General features: G+C 47.5%; 1 protein-coding gene across 6 annotated transcripts; it reads right to left on the minus strand.

Moving 5' to 3' along the window:
* Positions 1-34: 34 nt before the first annotated feature.
* Positions 35-22,508, minus strand: LOC120685275 (ATP-dependent DNA helicase Q-like 2). 6 transcript variants are annotated; one of them, XR_005679431.1, is made up of 22 exons: positions 22,083-22,508; positions 20,231-20,306; positions 18,867-19,087; positions 17,796-17,942; positions 17,491-17,706; positions 16,918-17,022; positions 16,706-16,810; positions 16,455-16,577; positions 15,841-15,929; positions 13,934-13,970; positions 13,626-13,659; positions 12,990-13,042; positions 12,839-12,916; positions 12,693-12,758; positions 11,927-12,106; positions 1,702-1,768; positions 1,574-1,627; positions 1,358-1,465; positions 1,104-1,200; positions 918-996; positions 614-855; positions 35-526 (listed from the first exon to the last, which is right to left on the minus strand). XR_005679431.1 is itself a non-coding variant. In XM_039967098.1 (22 exons), the coding sequence occupies exons 2-22, from the start codon at positions 20,295-20,297 to the stop codon at positions 374-376; spliced, it is 2,304 nt and encodes a 767-aa protein (XP_039823032.1). In that variant the 5' UTR covers positions 20,298-20,306; positions 22,140-22,503; the 3' UTR covers positions 35-373. The 6 variants fall into 6 exon arrangements, 5 of the variants coding, with proteins under 5 accessions (XP_039823032.1, XP_039823033.1, XP_039823031.1 ...); XM_039967098.1 differs by having other exon boundaries at positions 1,104-1,183; positions 22,140-22,503; XM_039967099.1 differs by having other exon boundaries at positions 1,104-1,183; positions 22,136-22,503.
* Between the last annotated feature and the right edge of the window lie 249 nt (positions 22,509-22,757).

A 22,757-nucleotide genomic window follows, 5' to 3' on the forward strand; every position in this document is an offset into this window, starting at 1 on the left:
TTGGCTCTCAGAAATACAAGCTCTCAACATAAGATAGGACAATGCGCACTAATAATATGATGATATTTCTTCCTTTTGCAATTTTGCACGCACTTTTTAGTGTCAAGACATTCAGGCTATCCCACTGTACGTTTCGCAAAAAGAAAGAAAAAAAGTTATCCCACCAGGTATGCATTTTGTGTCTTGTATGCAGCGACAGGAAACAACCACACCCCCAAGAGACTGGGTATGTTTCGCAAAAAGAAAAAAAAAGTTATCCCACTAGGTATGCATTTTGTGTCTTGTATGCAGCGACAGGAGACAACCACACTCCAAGAGACTAGAGACGCGGAAAGGATACCAAGGAGTCCCTGACCAATGTTATTCTTCGCTGCTACTCTCCACAGACAACATCCTTATCCTTCTTGTTCCTCTTGCTGGCATCAGCTCCATTTCCAGCTCTTGCATCCGTGACATAGGACCGCATCAGCTCAATGATCCTGCCACCGTACTTCTCCGTCTTCACCTTCCCTATGACCTTCTCAAGCTGCATGGGGTTCAGACAAACGGACACCGTGTTACATTACTTCACTTGCAATTGCAAACACAAGCAAATAAATAGCAAACACCTCACCTCCGCCTCCGTGGTTGGCTTTTGGCAGCTCAGGAGCGAAATCTGCTCAGAGGATAGAACTGCATGGGGAAATATGCTTATGCCCCTGTTACTAGATGATGACGACAGCTCCCTGCGCAGTTCATCAAGTTTAGCTTCCAGATCACTCATCCAGCTGCGCTTTGCGCCTTTGGACAATCTACCACCACCTCCTCTATCCTGAGAACTCTCGACAGCAATCTCAAGCTTCACAGGTCTGTTCCCTGTGTAGCAAGGAGCCCATCAGCACTTGCTATTAGTATTTTACATCAATCCGGTATTTTACCTTGCAAGGCTGGCTTCCACAGTGGTCCTAAGGTAACGTACGCATTGGTTGAATATGCTGTATGCTGAAATTCTTCTTTCTGAAGTGCAAGAAACAATCTGACCTTAGTAATCATTTCACAAGGTGATCAAACCAGAGTATAAGCTAATAATGAATTCGCTTGCACTGCTTGCAGTGCACACGTACCAAAACATGGTCGAGTATAAGCTGGACTATCAACTGCTCAATTTCTTCTCTTTTAAGATCAACGTCTTTATTGGAATAACCTGGTTCAACATATCAACTGCAATGTAAAATTGCTTGAGATTATATGCAGCTTACATTAGAACAGTGAACAGACATCTGAATGATGACTGATGACATAATACCTAATACACACAACGTAAATGAAAAGAGGAACAACTTATGGCATCATGAAAGATTTGGTTCGCAAGATATACCTAAACCTTTCCACTTAGCCTTGAACTTATCCACCAATTGCAACAATGTAGCTCTTTGGTCATTAAGTTTCAGGTCGCGTAGAACTGAAACTACAATTTTGGTATGGTCTGAACAAGTAATAGAAATTAATGTGGGTATATGAACAGAGAATAGATGAAGAACTTCAAATCATGACCATTAATTGTAATTTCGAGACTGATGCAGAGTCATCATACTGGTGGCATCTATCTCCTTGAGCTCGATACTAGAAGCACAATTGTCGCACATTCCTGAAAAAAAAATCTGTAAATATTGATGACCCAAATGTTTAGCTCCTGACAAATATAAAGTAACAAGAAAATACCATTGCAGTCCTGCAGAGCCTCTCCAAAATGCTGAAAGAAAGCACCACGCCGACAACTCCTCTTAGACTGCGAAAAACACACCCTGCAATCAGATTATACTGAAAACAAAAACACTACAGAGACAACTCATTCCTTTGTTTCTTAAATGCAAAATGTGCTAGACGTCCTCATGCTATTTGACATTATTTGGTCTATTTTTTTCTTGAACACGTAGGAGAGCTATGTATCATTGTATTGATTGAAGAAAAGAGTCATACATAGACCTGTTAGAGTATATTAGGAATATCTCTATATTAGGTAGATTAGGATTGTATCCGTATCCTACCATATCTGTAGGAGAGGCTCCTTGCCCTCCAAGTCATATACTTCTATATATTCAGCCATAAGGCTCAAGCTAATACAATCATCCATTACACCAATTTTATTATTCTACATGGTATCACGAGATTAGGGTTTGGGATCCCAGGCTAAACCTTCCGCTGCCGCCACCCGCGCCCCAGCCTTCCTCGCGTCGCCGGTCGTCCTCCACGGTGTGCCTCTTGCACGCCCCCTCGACGGCCTCCTAGCGCGCCCCCGGGATGTCGCTCATGACTTCCGCCGGGGGCAGCGCCCTCCCCATCTGTGCGGTCGATCGAATCGATCCGCCGTCGACGTAAAAGGTCGTCCAGCAGCAGTAGATCGTGAAGAACTCACCCGATGTCGTCGTATGCTGGCCCCCCTCCTCTTGCTCCTCCCCTGGCGGGATCCACCGTTGGCGGTCTAGCTCCGCCGCACCTGCTTCCTCCGACGAATCCGCGCCAACCTCTTCTGATCGCGGGTGGACCGTCGCGTCGGACTCCATCACGTCGGCCTCCGCCCCCAACCGTCGGCGCAGCTCTGGTCGCAGGCGGACCGTCTCGCCGACCTCCGCCCCCGACCGCCTCCGCCGCCGGCGGAATCCGCCCAACGCCTTCGTCTACCTTGGCGGACTGGCCTCCGCCTCCCTCTGCTCTGCTTCTGCGGCGGATCTGCCGCCGGCAGACCAGCTCCTCCATGGCGAGGCCCCTTCGTCTTGACCACCAGTGCCCGACTGCCCGCCCATATATCTCTCTCTCCCGCACATGTATGCTGGCGTGATGTGCCGAGGAAGAAAAGATAAGATGGGTGAGGTGCTAAGCGCACCCCGAGAGTTCTACACGAGAAGCTGCTGCTGGTTTATTTTTGGTTAATTTCTCTGATTTTTTACTCGATCACTGATCGAGATTGAGTCGCCCACCGCCTGTCGACCTCGCGCCTCTACTTCGATGTCGGCATCGACTTCACCGGCTTCTTCCTCGATTACGACTGTGTGGCATGACAAGATGGACGGCGCCCTAGGGGACGCCTGTCTGTATCGCCCACCACGCTGCTTCGTCCGCGCATCGTCCTCCGCCGGCTCGTCGCCTCCACCAATCGGGACGCCTCCGCCAGCTTCGCCCATCGTCGTCTCGCCTCGCACATACTCGGCCTGATCAACTGACATGCGTGATCCACCTGGCTCCCGTGACGTCCGTCCTCGTACTGCACGCCTCATCCCCGAGTATGGAGGGCTGCCGTTGCATCGCCTCTTCGGGCAGCTGCGGCGCCACCCGTGGTCTCCTTTGCCGTTGCATCCTCACCGCCGTCGACCACGTCCACGACCTCGTCGTCAACTACACGTCACTGGGCCTCCTGCGCATGGTCTTCGTCAGGCTGTTCGAGTTCTTCACCGACTTCTACGACCGCCACCGCCGCGACCACTACGCCAAGCTAGCTAGCCTTTGGGCTAGTGCTCGGCTGCTCTATCTCCACGCTTCGTCTAGAACGACCTCGTCGCCACCACCGTCGTCTCTACTTCGCCTACTTCGTCTACTCCGACAACCGCGAGCTGCATCGGCTTCTTCTCCCTCGCCGTTCTGTGCCGCAACTGTCGTCGAGACCTCTGCTGGTCCCCTACATTCTACGACTTGGTTGTGCGCTCTCCCTTGTACGTCCGGTATTGGCAACACCGGCGCGTGCCTTCGTCCTCGACGCGCTACTGGGTCTGACAAACCTGGTACTCGCCTCGGCCTTGGCTGTTTGACGGCGTCATCTTCGCTTCGTCCTCGACGCATCACCGTCTTCGTCTACGGCGCCTCCGCGGCATCACTGTTTGGCGCTGTCGCGGGATTTCTAGGGTACCCACAGCCGGGTGGCGGAACGCACCCGCCTATTCCCAGAGAGGGAGGGCTCGGGAAGGTACTAGGCGATTGGGCTAATCTAGCTCTGAGACAAGCACACAAGAACACACGATCTAGAGTGGTTCGGGCCGCCGGAGCGTAATACCCTACATCCACTGGGAGAGGTTTTGATCTTGGTTGTGTATGAATCTATCCTCTGCCGGGTCTTGGCTTTCACCCAGCCTGAGTTTTTCTTCTAGCGGGCGCCCCCTTTTATAGACCAAGGGGTGCGGATACATAGGACGTTGGGCCCCGACAAGTGGGCCCAACGTGACTGTGCAGCATACTGCGCAGAGTACTCAAATGGCTACAATGGTTACGAATCATTCCTCCGATATGCTTCCATCCCCTGCTGACCCTCTGACGAAGGGAGGTCTTCTCTTGTCCCGTCAGCAAGGTGCCCGTTGGGGGAACGTAGCTTGCGGCGTGACCTGTTGAGGCTATTATGTAGGCGTCATAATGGGTGAAGCCGAGCCGTCGTATCCATCTGTTATGGCAGACTGACAGGCGTGGCGTGGGCGGCACCAGCAGCTCCACTATGCATCTTGGTAATACGCGATCAATAGTGCCCCCTGGTCAAAGAATCGCCTCGGCTTCTGCTATATCAAAACGGATGTTCACCTACCGCAATGAATGTAGTGGTAGGTGAACCTTAGTAAGGAGACCAAGCGGCCTTACATACGTGTCTGTGCTTGCAGACACGTGGCAGCTCCGGACCTCCCCGAGGCGGGGTGTCAATCCCCTCCCTTAGTGGGGGGTCCGGTTACTATACAGGGGTCCGAGACCCTATGGGGGGTCCAGGACCCCACGGGGGTCCAGACCTCTACGGGAGGTCCGGAGCCCCGGCCGTTTGGGCTGAGCACCTACTTCTTCCAGAACACGTGGTGCTCCCAGACCTTCCCCAGCCGGGGGACGGGTCCGGGACCATTGTCAGGTGAACAGGGCTCCGAATCGCAGGGGTCCGGCTGTCTAGATGTAGTTAAGGATAACCACAAGGCTCTTGTCTAGACACTGCAAGAGGGGGTACCCCAGTTCTGGGGTACCGACAGTGGCCCCCGGGCCCACCTCGGGAGAGGTACGAACCCGCGGGTGGGGCCTACTATCGTGATGTGTTCCTATGCAAACTTGATTGCGTCGGTGAGCTCATGCAGAGAGCGGGCGCTCCGGACCCCTGAGGCCGGTACACTGGTTGCCAGGTCCAGGTACTAGAGTGCTCTCCACAGGGCGACGAAGGTGTAGTCTTAGGGTGCGGAACCAAGCTAAGCAGCTACACAGACTTCGGATCGCTCAGGGAGCAAGCACCACTTCCCAGACCCGGCTCTTGGCGACCGCGGCGAGTGGTCTCCGCCGGAGCGGGCCACCGGAGTGGACTTGAGACGACCGTGGCGAGCGGTCTCCGCCGGAGCGGGGTGGACTTTAGACGACCGTGGCGAGCGGTCTCCACCTGAGCGGGCCACCAGAGTGGACTTGAGACGACCGTGGCGAGCGGTCTCCGCCGGAGCGGGCCACCGGAGTGGACTTGAGACGACCGGGGCGAGCGGTCTCCGCCGGAGCGGACTTTAGACGACCGTGGCGAGTGGTCTCCGCCGGAGCGGGCCACCGGAGTGGACTTGGAGCGTTGCTGACAATCCCATGGATTACGCCACCGGACCTCGCAGCAAGGTGTAGGAAACCAGGCCTTATACTAGAAAGGAGCCCGGGATCTCTAGGGACAGCAGCCTCGGATACTAGGGAACTCGTAACAGGGCAGGGAAGTACATAGGCTTAGGGTACATTACCAGACTAAGCTACGCGGAGCTTCTCTACCCCAGGATACGGCACCACTTCTCCTGAGGAGGTCCCTAGGGGTCCGAACTGGCTTCCAGCTAGAAGGAGTGTCCCCACCTGACCACAAACTAGCAGCTCAATTTGGATTGTTTAGCAAAAAAGAAAGGACTCCACACGGAAGAAAGAACACATGCAATGCTGAACGGAGAAGTGCTTTTAGGTTAAAGTAAAGACAGGACTGAGGAAGCAAATCTCCTTTATTGCTTGACTCGTGGTGTACATCAGAGGTCGGGATTACGAGGGCGGACCTCTACCGCTCTGGACCACTTGCTGGTGTCGCCTGTTTGTGCGATGATGTCAGAGGCCGGGTTTACAAGGACGGACCTTTACCGCTCTGGACCACACGTAGGCACCAAATCATTACAAAGGAGAAACACACTCAATCCTATCTTAGTGATAACCTACAGCCGTCGCCCCGTAAGGTGTGCACGTTGTTGGTCGTAGTGGAGCTGCCATCTTGGGGGCTCTTCTGAGTCGTTGGGGCGATGGTGCCCTGGACGTGCTTGTACAGCATCATCCAGCATCACCTCGGGAGCTCGGGGGACCACTCCTTGCCTAAAAGCTGTCATATGCTTATGTAGCATGAGACAAATTCTTTGGCTTTGAATGGGAGAGGCCCCCTGCCGTCGCCATCTGCCGATGGAAGCCGGCCTGATGGCCGCTCATAGTGAGCCGAAGCCAGTTCGACGCCCTTGCGCAGCAGAAGGACCGGTGCGAACCGCGGAGAGGTGCGGTCGTTCGCCGGCTTGTCCTTGGTGCTAGCGCCAGGGGCCCCCGCGCCTGGTGGCGGGGCCCTGTCTGCAGCAGGACCAAGCACCTCGGGTGGTGCTGGCGACGACGCGACGACACGGCTAACTTCCTCCGGGATGGCCGTTGGCTCCAGGCTCAATGTTGAGAGAAAGCCTTGAGCCGACGCCATGCCACCGCAGAGGAAGCGTGGCCGTTGCTTGCGAGAAAACCTTGAGCCGACGTAGGGGCGGCAGCGCCCAGCGGCGCCTCCGCTGTGCGTTGCCGCGCCGGCTCTGAGGTGTCGCAGTGGCGACGCACAACAAACGCCGCTGCCGTGCGCCGCCGCACCGTGGGCGTTGGCGCCCTAGTGCCACGGCATGTGGCGTGGGTGACGCCCTGCCTTCCTTCATCTTCTCGTTCGCCGTTGCAGAGGATGAACACAGCCCCAGAAGCATGAAGATCCAGCCAGCGCCTGACTTCCCCACGGACGGCACCAAATGTCGCGGGATTTCTAGGGTACCCACAGCCGGGTGGCGGAACGCACCCGCCTATTCCCAGAGAGGGAGTGCTCGGGAAGGTACTAGGCGATTGGGCTAATCTAGCTCTGAGACAAGCACACAAGAACACACGATCTAGAGTGGTTCGGGCCGCCGGAGCGTAATACCCTACATCCACTGGGAGAGGTTTTGATCTTGGTTGTGTATGAATCTATCCTCTGCCGGGTCTTGGCTTTCACCCAGCCTGAGTTTTTCTTCTAGCGGGCGCCCCCTTTTATAGACCAAGGGGTGCGGATACATAGGACGTTGGGGCCCCGACAAGTGGGCCCAACGTGACTGTGCAGCATACTGCGCAGAGTACTCAAATGGCTACAGTGGTTACGAATCTTTCCTCCGATATGCTTCCATCCCCTGCTGACCCTCTGACGAAGGGAGGTCTTCTCTTGTCCCGTCAGCAAGGTGCCCGTTAGGGGAACGTAGCTTGCGGCGTGACCTGTTGAGGCTATTATGTAGGCGTCATAATGGGTGAAGCCGAGCCGTCGTATCCATCTGTTATGGCAGACTGACAAGCGTGGCGTGGGCGGCACCAGCAGCTCCACTATGCATCTTGGTAATACGCGATCAATAGTGCCCCCTGGTCAAAGAATCGCCTCGGCTTCTGCTATATCAAAGCGGATGTTCACCTACCGCAATGAATGTAGTGGTAGGTAAATCTTAGTAAGGAGACCAAGCGGCCTTACATACGTGTCTGTGCTTGCAGACACGTGGCAGCTCCGGACCTCCCCGAGGCGGGGTGTCAATCCCCTCCCTTAGTGGGGGTCCGGTTACTATACAGGGGTCCGAGACCCTATGGGGGTCCGGGACCCCACGGGGGTCCGGACCTCTACGGGAGGTCCGGAGCCCCGGCCGTTTGGGCTGAGCGCCTGCTTCTTCCAGAACACGTGGTGCTCCCAGACCTTCCCCAGCCGGGGGACGGGTCCGGGACCATTGTCAGGTGAACAGGGCTCCGGATCGCAGGGGTCCAGCTGTCTGGATGTAGTTAAGGATAACCACAAGGCTCTTGTCTAGACACTGCAAGAGGGGGTACCCCAGTTCTGGGGTACCGACAGGTGCACCCTTGCGCGCCAGCGGCTTTATGTGCGGCTACCTCGACAGCTACGTCAACCACGGCTACCCTACACACGGCATCCTCGACCATGGCTATTCACCCTCCAGCTCGGCTATCTCGACATCGCACAAAGGGCTACCATCTGCTTGAGCAACCTTGTGGGTTTCCACTCCAGCCACAGAATCTGCGACGCACTGACCGTTGTGACTGTAGGGGGATGTCAGCTCATCGACTTCTGTCCAGTCTCACCGTCTGCAACGCTCCCGCTGTGACTACAGAGGGATGTTAGAGTATATTAGGGATATCTCTATATTAAGTAGATTAGGATTGTATCCGTATCCCACCATATCTGTAGGAGAGGCTCCTTGCCCTCCAAATCATGTACCCCTATATATTCAGCCCTAAGGCTCAAGCTAATACAATCATCAATTACACCAATTCTATTATTCTACAAGACTACCCTCCCCCCCCCCCCCACACACACTTACACTTGCTCCTTTGCCACTAATCTCCTGTTAAAGACGGACAATACGATCGACCCACACCTCTAGAACTCTCCCTGGACAGCAAGCAGGTTAAGGCCCCTAGCTCCTGCCAAGCTCCACAAGTGTGCTTCCTCAATGGCAGCGGCAATGGCGGAGCCAAGGGGGGATTAGCAGGGGCCGCGGCCTCCCCTAACGCTGCAAAAAAAAATTAAATTCCCCCTCTTCTTTGTAGCTAATATAATTAGAGAAGTAGTTCTACAGCAAGCAATTTTAATCCCCCTCTTCTTTGCAGCAAATATAATTGGATAAGTAGTTCTATAACAAGCCTAATCTCCAGTAGCTCATGTTACACTTTCAATTAAAATCCAGTAGATAGCACAAGAGGCAACAACTACAAGCAAGCAAAAAATAACATTCTGAGAGCCAGGTTGACACAACTTCGTCACCGGCTTCACCATTGTCAAAGTGTCATTTTTAAAATAATTTCATTATGGGGGCCGTGAATAAGCCGTAAAATGGCTTTGCCTACGCGACTGAAGCAAAAAATTGTAGCTTCTGCAGCTACCATAATCCTAAACGACTGAAGCCTTTGTACCAAACATTTTTTAAAATAGCTTCAGCTTCAACTTCATCAAAAAACCTCTGTCGGAACTGTTTCAGTAGGAGCCGCAGATTGACCCGGGAACGCGGAGCTGGATGGTCGTGGAGGGCGATTCCAGGCGTGCCGCGTGCGGAGGCAGGGACGCCACCGCACACCGTCGCCATCGCGGCCATGGATATCGGCTCGTCTTTCCTTGATCTTTCGGCCCCCCTTGAAATTTTTTCTGGCTCCATCACTGGGCAGCGGCAACACTTGGGCTGGACCCATTAAATACACAACTGTTTCGGTGTCTCCAAATGCTCTAGGATCCAAGGATGACTAGAGAGTTCAGACCCTTCCTTAGATCCCCCGCGACCAAAGTTTCCACTTTCTCCCACCAATCATCAAAAGTAATGTCCTGGGGCTGAGGGGCAAGTGGATGAGGCCAAACCGCTGGAAGAGGGAGAACCAGAATTGTCTCGAGAACACACACCCGACAAGCAGGTGTTGGATATTTTCTTCCTCTTGATCGCACAACAAACATCTGGCTGGATGAGGGAGGCCTTGTCGAGCTAGTCTGTCGGCTGTCCAACAGCGATTGTGGGCGACCAGCCACATGAAAAAGTGACATTTGGGAGGAGCATGAGGCTTCTAGATTCTCTCTGCAGGTCTGAAGAGAACAACACCTTGAAATAGGACCTCATAGGCTGATTTTGCAGAATATTCTCCTGAGTTAGAAAATCTCCAAATGTGTTTATCAGGAGTCCCATCTTGCAGTTCAACCAGACTAAGGAGATCCCAAACCTCAAGGAATTCCAATAATCCTTCCACTGAAATTGCACCCTGGATATCTTCTAAACATTTTTAATTGGTGAGAGCCTCACTCACCGTCCGCTTATTAGCCCTTCTATTGGAAACTAAAGCAAACACCCGGGGTGCAAGGTCTTGTATGCTATGGCCATCCAACCACTTGTCCTTCCAGAACAAAGTATTTGTCCCATCTCCTACTTCAGTAATGACAACCATGGATAGGCAGATTTGCCCAAGGCTTGTTTGGTTCTGTTTTCCTGAGCCATGGCCAATGTGCTCTTAAAGCACAATTGAGTCTTTTCAGATCCGAGATACCCAGCCCCCCAAGCTCTAGATGTCTGCAGACTGTTGGCCAGGCAATTAGACAATGGCCACCTTTTGCTTCTTTCCTTCCTCGCCAAAGAAACCCTCTTCTGATCTTATTGATGGCTTTTATAGCCTAGGTCAGCAGTTCCGTCGCCATAGCCACATAAGCCAGCATTGCTGTCAGGACGAACTGAACCTGTACCACTCTCCCTGCTCGGGTCATGAGGTCTGCCTTCCACCCCGGCAATTGGTGTGCTGTTCGGTCAATAATTGGCTGAAACTGCTCCTTAGTCAACTTCTTAATAGCAAGGGGCAGTCCTAAATATTTACATAGGAAATTTTGCACTTCACAAGGCAGCAGGTTCTGTATGGTGACCATGTCCTCTTCAGCACACTGTATTGGCAGCACATTACTCTTCTGCACATTAGTTTTCAACCCGGAAGCATCCCCAAACAGCTGAAGCAATTGTAGAGTTAGATTAATATCAGCTGCTGCTGGCCGGAGAAAAATAGTCACATCATCTGCATACAAAGAGATTCGATGCTGAATCGGTCGTGAAGAAATCAAGAAAGGGCCTGCAATAACCGGGCTTCAGATACTCTTGTGACCATCCAATTCAGCACGTCAATCACTAGAATGAATAGCATCGGAGAGAGAGGGTCTCCTTGACGAAGACCTCTCTTGTGCTGAATAAAATCTCCCGGAGTGCCATTCAGAAGAACCTGAGTAGAGGAAGAAGCTAGGGGACTACATACCAAGTCTCGCCACCTAGGCCCGAAGCCGAGTTTCCTTAGCACCTCCAACAGAAAAGACCAAGAAACCGAATCAAATGCTTTTGTGATGTCCAACTTCAGGAGGATCATTGGTTGTTTTTGATTGTGTAGAAACTTCACTGTTTGTTGCACCATCATAAAATTGTCTTGGATGAACCGCTTTTTAATAAAAGCGCTTTGGTTGGGCTAGACCATTTCATCAAGGCGGCCGGCAAGTCTGTTAGCCAAGACTTTAGTAACCAACTTAGCAAAACTATGCACCAGACTTGTGGGCCTAAAATCTTTCACCAGATCTGCATATGATTTCTTAGGGAGTAAAGTGATGTATGCTGAATTCAGCAGCCACAAGTTCCTGCAATTCCTTCCCCAAATTGTGTGTAGGGCTGCCATTATGTCTTCCTTAATTATCGGCCAACATGCCTTATAGAACCTGCATGTGAACCCATCCGGTCCAGGAGCTGATGGTAAATCCTTGATAGTCTGCCACACTTCATTCTCATCAAAAGGAATATCCAGGGCTTCTAGATTATGGTTTGGGATGTTCAGGTGATCCAAATTAGATTTGAGTAAAACTCAAATATTGCTGCAGCTTTTTCCTCATGCGAAGCTAAGATCTGATCGCCCTCCCTCAAGGAGGCTATGAAATTTTTTCTTTTTCTGTGCCTAGCATGCATGTGGAACAACCTGGTATTAGCATCACCATCCTGCAGCCAATTAATCCGAGTTCTGACCCTGGCTACTGTTCTCAGAAGGGAGGCCAGCAGCAAGTATGTTTCTTAAGATTATTACGTAACGACATCTCATTTGATTGTAGAGTTCTACTATCCTGAGCAATGTCCTGCTGATGCAAAATTTCCTTTGCTAGGAGGAGTTGGGAATTGAGATAGCCCACCGACTTTTGGCTCCAACTTTGCAAGCTCCTTGCTGTTGCCTTGAACTTCAGTGACAGTGTTTCCAATGGGCAGGGGCGGGCTGGTACAGCAGTCCACGCAGCCTCAACTGTTTCCATGAACCCATCCAAGCTTGGCCAAAAGGCTTTGAAATGGAAGCGTCTTTTGCTGGCTGGACTGTCCTGTAGGCCAAGCAAGAGGGGGCAGTGGTCTGAATCTCCTGAAGCACAGCTTTGTAAGAGGCAGTCAGGGAACAGCTGTTTTAGAGGCGCTGTTTTAGAGCAGGGAATATATTAAAATTGCCATTGGATTTTCTTTGATGGATGGCTGTGATCCTCCAAATCTCCCAAACTCATGCATTTATATATAGTATGGATATGGATATTGCATTTTTTGTTCTCAAAATCTGGATCTGCATTTTTGTTCTCAAAATCCTACAGCATCAAGTAAGAAAAAGTATTTCTATGCTACCTAGCAAATTCATGGAAGCTGAAATGGCTCTGTCAGCAGTTCATGCTGTTCAACCTAGCACAGTATCAGAAAGGTAGGTTGATCCTTCACATATGTGTGCTGCTTCAGTGGCTATGACCTATAGTAGTGCTGTACTATCACCTTTGGTATTTTGTGTTATGTGATTGGCAGAAAGGCTTGATTATAAAGTTACATGTAGGAAGGACTTGACAAAGAAAATCAATAAGATGACCGTATGTTAATTCACTAGCACTCCAAAGATCAGCCATATCATCCCTGAGGAATGTGGGAATTTACCTGACAGTATCGTACAATGTCATATAGGTTTTGAAGGCCACAATTTTCGTAGAAGACCATTGAACTCTGTTCATTGAAAACATGACACATATAGTGATGATAACAAGAACTTATAATGAGAGAAAAACAAGAAACTTTAGTCTTGCCTGCCTTGGAACATCGCCAGGCCGATAATACAAAACACATTCTGAAGATAATCCATCCCGCCCTGCCCGACCACTCTCCTGAAGCCAGATAGCTTTATTAGAAGGTCCCCCTTGACTGGGGAACTAAAAGGAAAACATGATATTAACATACCTGGTAGTATGTCTCCATCGACTTGCTAAGGCTATGATGAATCACAAATCGAACTACAAGTAAGAAAGTTCTTATTGAGCACAAAGCAATACAAATACTGAAACCGTAATTCGAGCGATGGCAAAAATTTGATCTAGCAGTCTCTAAGTTAAATGGAAATGCTTGACTTAATAGTAAATACTCCATGTTTTTACATAACAATCCCATATTCAAATATCGCTAGTACGAGAGGCTAAAACATTTCTCAACTAAGCTATGACAGAAACCTATGAAAAAGTGTAACCGCTAGCAGAGAAGGGCTGGAATAACAAGTAAATACGCATGGATCAGGTAGTTGTTGGCATAGTATTTCATCTGTACAGAAACTACTTCAGGGAGAAGACAGCCCTCTTCAGTTTGCTGACCAAAAATAAAGTGATTTCTGGCAATATACAGGCCAATTCATTTTGTCCTCAATCCCACTTCTGATCTGTTCCTTTTTTTTTTGCAGTCCTGCTCACAAGTCATATGACCAATACATGCAAATTTTAATCTGTTTTTCAACTCCTGCTGTTGTTTGCATTATATAACTTGATTAGATGCATATGCAAGTTCACCATGCCATCATTTTTATCAAACCCCAAAGAGAGAACACACCATCTGGTTTGTTGATTCCCATTCCAAACGCCACCTACAATCCAACCACAGAGAGGGAGAGAGAGCTTGTTAGAGAGAGATTTAAAAGAGAGGGAGAGAGGGGGGGGTGGGGGGAGGGAGGGCGAGAGAGGGAGGGAGGGAGAGGGAGAGAGGGAGAGAGGGAGAGAGAGGGAGAGAGGGAGAGGGAGCGAGGGAGGGAGAGCGCGAGGGAGGGAGGGGGAGGGGGAGGGGGAGGGAGAGGGGGAGGGGGAGGGGGAGGGAGAGGGAGAGGGGGAGAGAGAGAGGGAGAGAGAGAGAGAGGCACGTACTGTTCCAACGATGACCTGTGATTTCCCTTGGCTCCAACTGTTGAAAAGAAAAATGTGGACTAGATCAATACCACATCAACGCAGTGAATAGCCAAAACTAGTACAAAGCTCTTATGGAAATGCTCCATATCTTTACATGATATTTTAGATTCCGCACAACCATAAACCCGAAAGGCCTAAACCATAGATTACTTGGCAGAAAAACTTCATAATACTATAGTATTAGTAATCTTTCATCGTTGTTTAAAAATACATGATCGCAGTATCTTCTTTTAGTTAGATTCGAGTATGATGAGTAGTATATACTATGCCTCCTTTAAGAAAAAGGTACCTAGAGGCTAGATCATTCTACAAAAGACAATACCACCACGCATTCCCAGGTTATGTGGCTTCCACCACTGGGTAGAAGCTAGAAAAGGCATGCTCTCCACTGAAATGATAATCCTGTGGTGGTGGGGCAGAAGAAGGATGGAGACTTGAAGAGGGAATGGTATGAAAAGATTCATGTTTCCTCCAACTAATTAGGGCCTAACCTTTTAGCCCATTCAGACAAAGTATATGCCATTAAACAAGAAACAACAAATTATACTGCATTCCATTTGGCTGCTGCACCATGGTTCTTACGGCGGTAAGGCGAGGTGTGGCGAATCACCACCACCCAGCTGCCTAGGCGGGCTAAGGCGACGCCTTAGCCCAAAACAAGGGGATTCGCCTTGTCGCCTAGGCAACACCATGAGAACCATGGCTGCCACCCTCCTTTCTTCCACTGCATTCTTCATTGCTTCCTCTCCGTAGCAGCTGCCCCTTCCACTCCAGCTGCCACCCCCATCTCTGCGTAGTGCTTCGCCTCCCACCGAGGACTGCACAGCACTGCCCAATACTCAGGATGGCAGAAATCCTCGTGGAGTTAGGGATCCGACCCGTTTGGGGCGGGGACAGGGCTGGAAATCCCTCGCGGGGCTAACGGGGTAGGGCCCCAAAATCAGATCGGGGTGGGGGCGGGTCCGATATTTCCCCCGCGAGGCTCCGATGGGGACCTGATTCCAGTGCATATGGCCCATAATACTGTGGCCCAACATTTATCAGTAACCCAAAATTGCAATGGCCTCAGCCAAACAAATATCCACCATCAGGCAGCCGCCACTTCGTTGTCTCTGTTGGTTTCCGTCGGCACAGAGCAGCATGTGGCCGCCGCCCGCGGAGGTCTTCCTCGCCACCTGCAGGACAGCAGAAAAGCAGCGAAAATGATGGGAGAGGTGTGTGTGCATGCTGCCTATGACGGTGCCATGCTTCATCCCAGCGTTCAATCCCTTTGGGACGCATTCTAAATTGTTTTATCTGTTTCCTCTTCTTTTAATGGTCATAGGATCCGCTCCTTTAGCTCTCCAACTTATTTCATTTGTTTATTTGGTTGCTAGATCGTCCGAACTTGCTTGTAGCATTGGCTTGAGCTGATATTTCTGTTTACCCAGCTTGGATTGATGATTTGGAGTTGATTTTCATTCCCAGATGATCCGGGGTCGGGGCCGGGGCGATTTTTTTCCCTGATTATTATTTCGGGGACGGGGCGGGGATGCTAGTTCGGGGATAGGTGCGGGGATGGGGGTCATGCCCCCGACCCCGCCCCGCCCTGTTGGCATCCTGACCCAACACTGCCTGAACAGCTTTACCATCGAGCCAACAATGCGACCATCGTGCAGCAACCGCTGCTGCCCCTAGGCACCCAGTTTTTAAACACTATGTTGCAGACCATAGCAAGGGCCAAGGGGTCAATTGCTGTATTTGAGAGTTCAACCTACTTGATAAATCATGCTTCTGTTCTAAAAATATATGTTGGTAAAAGATTTATAGAAAAAAATTAAGCATAGAGAAATGAACAAAAGAGAATAAAGGGGAATCTTACATACCGCATGTGAATTTTCTCACGAGCAATAATATCCATATCTGCATGATAATGCTCAGCCGAAATACCCCTATCGCACAATTCTTTTGCAACCTGTTTGCCAACAAAGCACAAAAAATTAACAAAGGGTTAGTGGATAGTACCATAGTGGTTCGAGGGGGAGAGGGGAACGTTCAAATATAGTAAACAAAGAAACTTGTTAACACATGAAGTGAATAGCTTGTACCGGTTAATTTTTGTTTTTTACAAATTAATCAGAAAATACAAAAAATGCTTAGTTCACTATGGGAGTTTACATATTGTTTTGATCACGAATCAAAGTTCCAAAAACTCTATGAGGAGAATGGCACAGGAGTTAGAAGTTTAGACTTTCTTTTGGACCACGGTCTTATTAGAAAAAAAAAACAAAATTTTTATGGCTGTGATAAAACTCAAGTTGTACAATTCTTTTTTGCTTCGGTTACACCCATCGTATTTAAAAGATATATTGATTGAACTACCTGTGCCTCCTAAAAACATTAAGCATTGGATCAACTATACTCATTTTTATCACAATGGGGAGGCAGCAGTCACAGATATTAGAATGAAACAGAGTAATTCATGGGTTGTTCTGCCAACCTGTTCGCATTCCCTCCTTGAAAAGCAATACACAATTCCAGATTCGTTATTTGGGTATGATTCACTTATAAAATTTGCGATCTCATCAATCACAACCTTTCCAACAGGTGATTTTTCATATACCTACATGGTAAACAAGTTAGTTAAATCCTCTTTATCCTCGCTGCATCTTTTTGCATTTTACTTTCTCATAATTTGATAAATAAAAAGAAAAGAAAATATCAGCACTAGCAGACTGAGAAAAGGCATACCTTATAGAAAAGGTTGGGCCTGTTAACTGTGCTAACAAACTTGACACACTTCGGGATATGAAGCATCTCTATCAAATCCATTTGAACTTTACTTGTTGCAGTTGCCTGCAATGGATTGCAGGCAAGTTCACACAAAATTATCTTTCTAAACATTGCAAAAAAAAAACTTTTTTCTAAACTTGATTGTTATTTGTATTTTTTGTGTTACTCACAGTTAGAGCTATCATGGGAACACTAGGAAATTGGATCTTTAAAATGCCAAGATTCTTGTAGTCTGGGCGAAAATCATGGCCCCATTGACTACAGCAGTGTGCCTCCTGCATGATAAACATTCCAGATAGATTACATAGCGCTTGAAAAGCACACAAGATATGTTCATGCACTGAAAAGTTCTTTTAATCTATCTCATAATGGGAAACATACCGTATACAGAATATAAACAACTTGAAAAATGCGGACAGTGAAGAGAATAATTGCCAATGGTCATTCCTTTTATGTGAATTAATAAAGATGGGACAATATGAAGCTAAAAGGCAGAGCTGCTTTTTAGAATTCCACCAATTCTGGTCTAACCAGGAAACATTATTGTTTATTGTCATGAGGTGAAAATTGAGATATAGCGTTTCAATTTAATTTCCAGCAGGGGATATTCAATCTTGCATAGATCGATGACATAAAGAAATTTATAGCTCACATAGGAACAGAAAGAGCCTTTTTTGAGAGAGACAATATAATTGTAGAGTTACAATTTTGGGCATAGAGACACAAGTATTGTCATCACTCACATCTACTGCAACGAGAGAAAGACGTCCAGCATGATGGCATTTCTCAAGCTTAGACATGAACCTTTTACTTTTCGATATCTTTTCTGGTGTCACATACAATATCTTCAATTCTCCTTCACCTTTATCAAGTGCCCTATAGATGAACTTCTCAACTTCCTTGTTGGTAGTTGAAGTCAGCATGTATGCTGGTATACCTAAAGCTGCCAGTCCCATGACCTAGAATGGTATAACTTTCCAAGAATGAGCATGTGCATGTATAGGGCAAGGAAAAAAAACAGATGTTTACAGCTTAAGTGCTTAATGACCTGGTCCTGGATAAGAGAAAGTAAAGGGCTGACAACCAATGCAATTCCATTACAAAGTACAGCTGGGAGTTGGTAACACAGGCTCTTCCCACCACCAGCAGCCATTATGACCAGAACATCTTTTCCACTCATGACTGTGTTAATTATCTGTAAGCACAATATGCATTACAAGAGTGGAAAATAAGAGGAAACTACACAATATGACATAGCCTATGGGTGTAAAATTAAGATCAACACTAGACAGAAGAGATATAAAAAAAATAGGGATATTGATGAGGACACCAACTTCTATATATACAACAACACCACCTACAGCTAAAACACCACCATTCCACAACCTGAAGCTAGGCCAGTAATTCAGAAACTTTACACAAGAAGAGACCGCAATGTTGTTATAATCAGGAACCTAGGTGTCTAACATAAAAGATATTTGAGCTGATATTTTTTTACTGTCTTTTTGGCTGTTCACAGGCAGTCACCACTTGCAGCCAGCTAGAGTTAGTAGTAGGCTAAGCTATTTTTCTTGTTGACTGTCCAGATTCATGGAACAGCCTCCATTTTGACAGTAATAATAGACTTAGCTGTAGCAGCAGTCCTTTTGTCTATAAGAGGGGTACCTCCATATGTAATATTTGGAGTTATGTTTTCATTCAGTCTAGTGTTCATTGTGAAACTACTGCTTGTGTTGTCTCTTGTGTCGATTAGACCAACAGATTAACCTCTATTCAAAGCCCCATCTTAATCCTTCTCTGCATACTTGCAATTTCAGATTGCTTGCACCTTGTTCTTGCTGGTTTCCTTCCATTTCTTGCAGGAACAGACCCTAGTGTCAAGTCAGCTTGGCATTATTCTAAAAAAAAAAAGTCAGCTTGGCTTTGGCAATGCTGGTAACATCACCGTTTGCTTGGCAAATCAGACCTTTTGGGCCGGTAGCTGGGATCGTGAGAGTCACCTCCACAGTTAGAAGGCATCCATCTCATTGAAAGGTCGGGACACTAAAGTGTTATATCAGATATCATAGGAATGCTAGTCCTAAAACCGTCATAAAGACTATCGCTGCTATAAACTTACTTCTCGTTGATTTGATCGGTAGGAGGTGATGCCAAATACATTGAATCGTGTATCATCAGCCTGAGAATCCCATGGGAAGCTCCCAGACCAATCTTCCAGAGTAACTGAAGATCCATAATTTGATTTGTTTCTGGACATCTTAGATACTTCTAGCAAAGCCTTTAACTGTAACTGTCGCTCATACAACTCCTCTTGGCGATCAAGTAATGTTTTAATTTGACCTGGAAAGCATTAATTTTAACGGTGTAAATAATGCAGTATCATTCCTTTTCCACAAAAAACTCAGTATAGCACTCAAAAGGTGTAATTCAGAAAGTCAGACCGGAAAACATGTGCGGTTCATGTGATGCTAAAATAAAACCTTATGTGTTGTTAAACCTGATAGCTGAGCAAAACTGCCTCTCCACATATCGAGAAGGATGAAGGGCCCTAAGAACATAGTTCGGCTAGGCGGCGCCTAGGCGGCGACTAGGCGCGATTAGTCGCTAGGCGAAGCCCGTCGCCTCGACTATGGGGGTAGTCGGCGCTCTGGGCGCTAGGCGGCGCCGGTGGAGGTGGAGGAGCGCCTAGTGGAGGTTGCTGGTGGGGGAGGAGTTGCGGGCATGTGCGGGCGCAGGCGGCGGAGGGCGCGCGAGCGCGTGCGCAGGCGGCGGCCGTCGGGTGCGCGGGTGGCAGCAGGCGCAGGCGCGGGCGAACGGCGGCGTCGGGGTGGGAGGAGACGAGGGATCAGGTGGATAAGGTGGGGCTGGGCCAACTTTAAGGTGGATAAGGTGGGCTGGGCCATTTTTATGGGCCTTTCTATGCATCTCTATAGCTGTAGTCTTCTATTTGTTTTCTTTTTTTGTGAGGTAATACGTGTATATAGTGTATATACGTGTATTTGTGAAACGCCTAGGAAAACGCCTAGGAGCGCCTAGGAACGAGTACTCCCGACTAGGCGCTAGGCAATGGGTCAGCGCCTAGATTCCGCCTAGCGCCTAGCTGAACTTCTAAGAATAATGGGTAGATCCAACAATAATTAAGAAAACCTGTTATAAACACAATAAATGATAGATTGAACGTCCCCATGTACTGCCAGGCTTCTTGTGGTGGACCGGCTAGAGCATTGAACTCTGGGAGTCGATGAAACTCCTATCCCACCTCAGGCTCGAAGACAACAGTACTCGCAAGCCTGGGAGTCCCCAACAATCAAGGAGGATACAAAGGGCATGGATTCACTTCATGACCAAATACAAGGGAGATAAAAGTGAAGGAACTTTCATGTCCATTATCATTAAACTTGAAATATGCACATATCAGCAATTCAGTAAGTAGCTGATACATACAAATAGTCAGGGAAAAAGATCCATGTATTATGATCATACCTTGAATGTCATGGAGTTGCGACTCCACAAGAAACAGTTCCTCCTCAATGTTTTCTTCATCTTCCATGTCTCAGCTCTGCACAGAAGCCATGGAAAACAAAACGAAATTGAATACAGATGAATATTCAGTTTTGATTTTCCAACAACAAAATAACAATCAAATTTCAAAAAGCAACCATACATATAGTTGAACAATTAAGTAGTTGAGAAAACAAGTAGATGACATGATATGTTCTGTTTACAAATATGTGATATTTATTCATGAATTTTACTTGGTATGGCTGTACCCCATAAAAACGCAAACAAAGCGAACACTAGTATTAAGGATTGCCACAGTTTGGGAAAAAAATGAAAAGAAAAAAAGCAAACATCATTACAGCATAAAAACCAGCAGTCTGTCCACTTGAAGCCCAAGCCTCATCCTATGCATGGCAGGTGTCCAGACCAGCAGAAGCTCCTAACTATGTAAATTTTATGAGTTTTCTTTAATGTTCTGTAGTGCTCACTCTACTATACTCCCTCCATCCCAAGGAGAAGAAGTGGCAGAAATTAGAAAAAATATCATTTGATTTGTGGATCCTCAAAAAAAAAAAGATAAGAAGCAATGTTTCCCCTTTGAGTTTGAGTGAAAAAACAAAAGTGCAAGCTCTATTATCCAATTATTCTCCTAAATAGGATTTATTTTTTTTACCTAGTCCGCTCTACATTACATCGTGGAAAAAAATGTCCTAATGGAAAAAAACATAAACCCTAAAAGTCATTCTAGGAATTCTATGATAGATTAACAAGGATGTAAAATGCCCTTACTTGCCCTTATTTAATATCCATATATTTGGCACTAATTGTTTCCCTATTTAATATCCATATTTGGCACTAATTGTTTACTACATACACATTCTAAATATGGTAAAATGACTTTTCTTTGGGAGAAATGTTGAATCCTAGAATGACTTTTTTGGGGGATGGAGGGAGTAGATGTTACTATGTAGTTTTGATATATACCTTTTTCTTAGGACCATATGCACTTTGTAATTTAGTAATTGAATTGAATATCAAGGAAAATTAGATAGAGGTAATGGAATAGATGAAACTAGGATGTTAGAAATTACAAAAAGCTGGGAAACAACCCAAGCATTATAGTTGTAGATGAAGAGGGGTATATACATAGAACATGAAGTACATGTGAGACCTAATGCTGACTAATATGATTATATCTTTTGGAAAAAAATCTACATGTTTTTGCCATTGATAAGAAAGAATCAAAGAACACATATTGTAAAAGATATATAAGCTTAACTTTGAGGATCATGTCAATTTAAACCAATAATTAGGCACAAATGTCAGTGGGAACATAATACATGGATAATTGAAGACAGAAATAGTTTGTCAGTTTGAGATTTCTATCTGCCAAATGGAGATGAAGCATAGTTCAGTATGATTTGGGTGCCAAGGCACAATGTTCATGAGATAGTTGAAAACAGTGGCACAATCAGTGTGGATAACGAAGCAGTTTCTCTGCAGTAACCCTAAACCCTAAACACCCCAACTGATCCAATATGTATCTGACTTTGTGTGAATATTAAAAATAGTATCCTACCAAATGAGTGAGACAGACATGACTAATATAATTGATATCTGAAGTTCCACCTTCTCTACCTTCTTTTGCAAATCTACTAATATATTTGTACTACTTTTTGAGACCGGAGATGACGCCATACAGTCTTCACTTCTACTTACGTATAAAATCAAATAATCGAACAGTAATTTTGGCAGGTATTGTCCAACTCAAACTAAATCAGTAGTATGGACGGAAAAAAGGGGGGGAACAAGAACAGGTCGCAAAGAGAAATACCTAACGGCTTGAGAAGTTTCGAATTGTAAAAAAAGAATTCAGGTGTTCCTCACTGACCCAGTCGATAACCCACGAACCAGTGCCTGCTCGCCGCCTCGTTGTCCTGGGCACTGCCGTTGGACCAGCGTCTTGCCTTCCCACGTCCCCAGTTCCGGCGCCTTGGCGACTTCCGCGGCCCTACAGGATCCGAGTACGCTGCCCGCCGCCGCCGCCGCCGGCCTTTGGTGCAAACAAGAGGAAGCGTCGAGAATGAGGACGGCGGCGTCGCGAGGAAGAAGACTCCGTATTGGGCCGGGCTGCTCGGGCTGGTGGGGACGGCCGGCGCCAGGGCGGCCGCGACCGGGGAGGGGGGCCGCGAGCGCCTGGGCGGCCGATGGCGGGGTGGATGGCCGGGGAGGAGGCGGAGGCCAGAGATCGGCTGGCGAGGATCGGCTGGGGGGATGGTGTAACAAATTTTTTTTATAGCATTTCCGAGAGCTTTTCTAAAATATATTTTTTAAATTATCATTTAGAGAGTCATTTGAATAAAAATTATTTTCTATATTGTTGTAGTTTCCAACAACTTCTCTGTATCCTGTATCTTGTATGTAGTTTAAAGAGTCATTTTCGCTCTCCATCTTTAAATAGCGAGAAATCTGGAATAGATGGTGTCTATATTAAATATCCAATTGAAGA

The sequence above is a fragment of the Panicum virgatum genome, chromosome 8N (assembly GCF_016808335.1).
Source record: "Panicum virgatum strain AP13 chromosome 8N, P.virgatum_v5, whole genome shotgun sequence".
NCBI lineage: Eukaryota > Viridiplantae > Streptophyta > Magnoliopsida > Poales > Poaceae > Panicum > Panicum virgatum.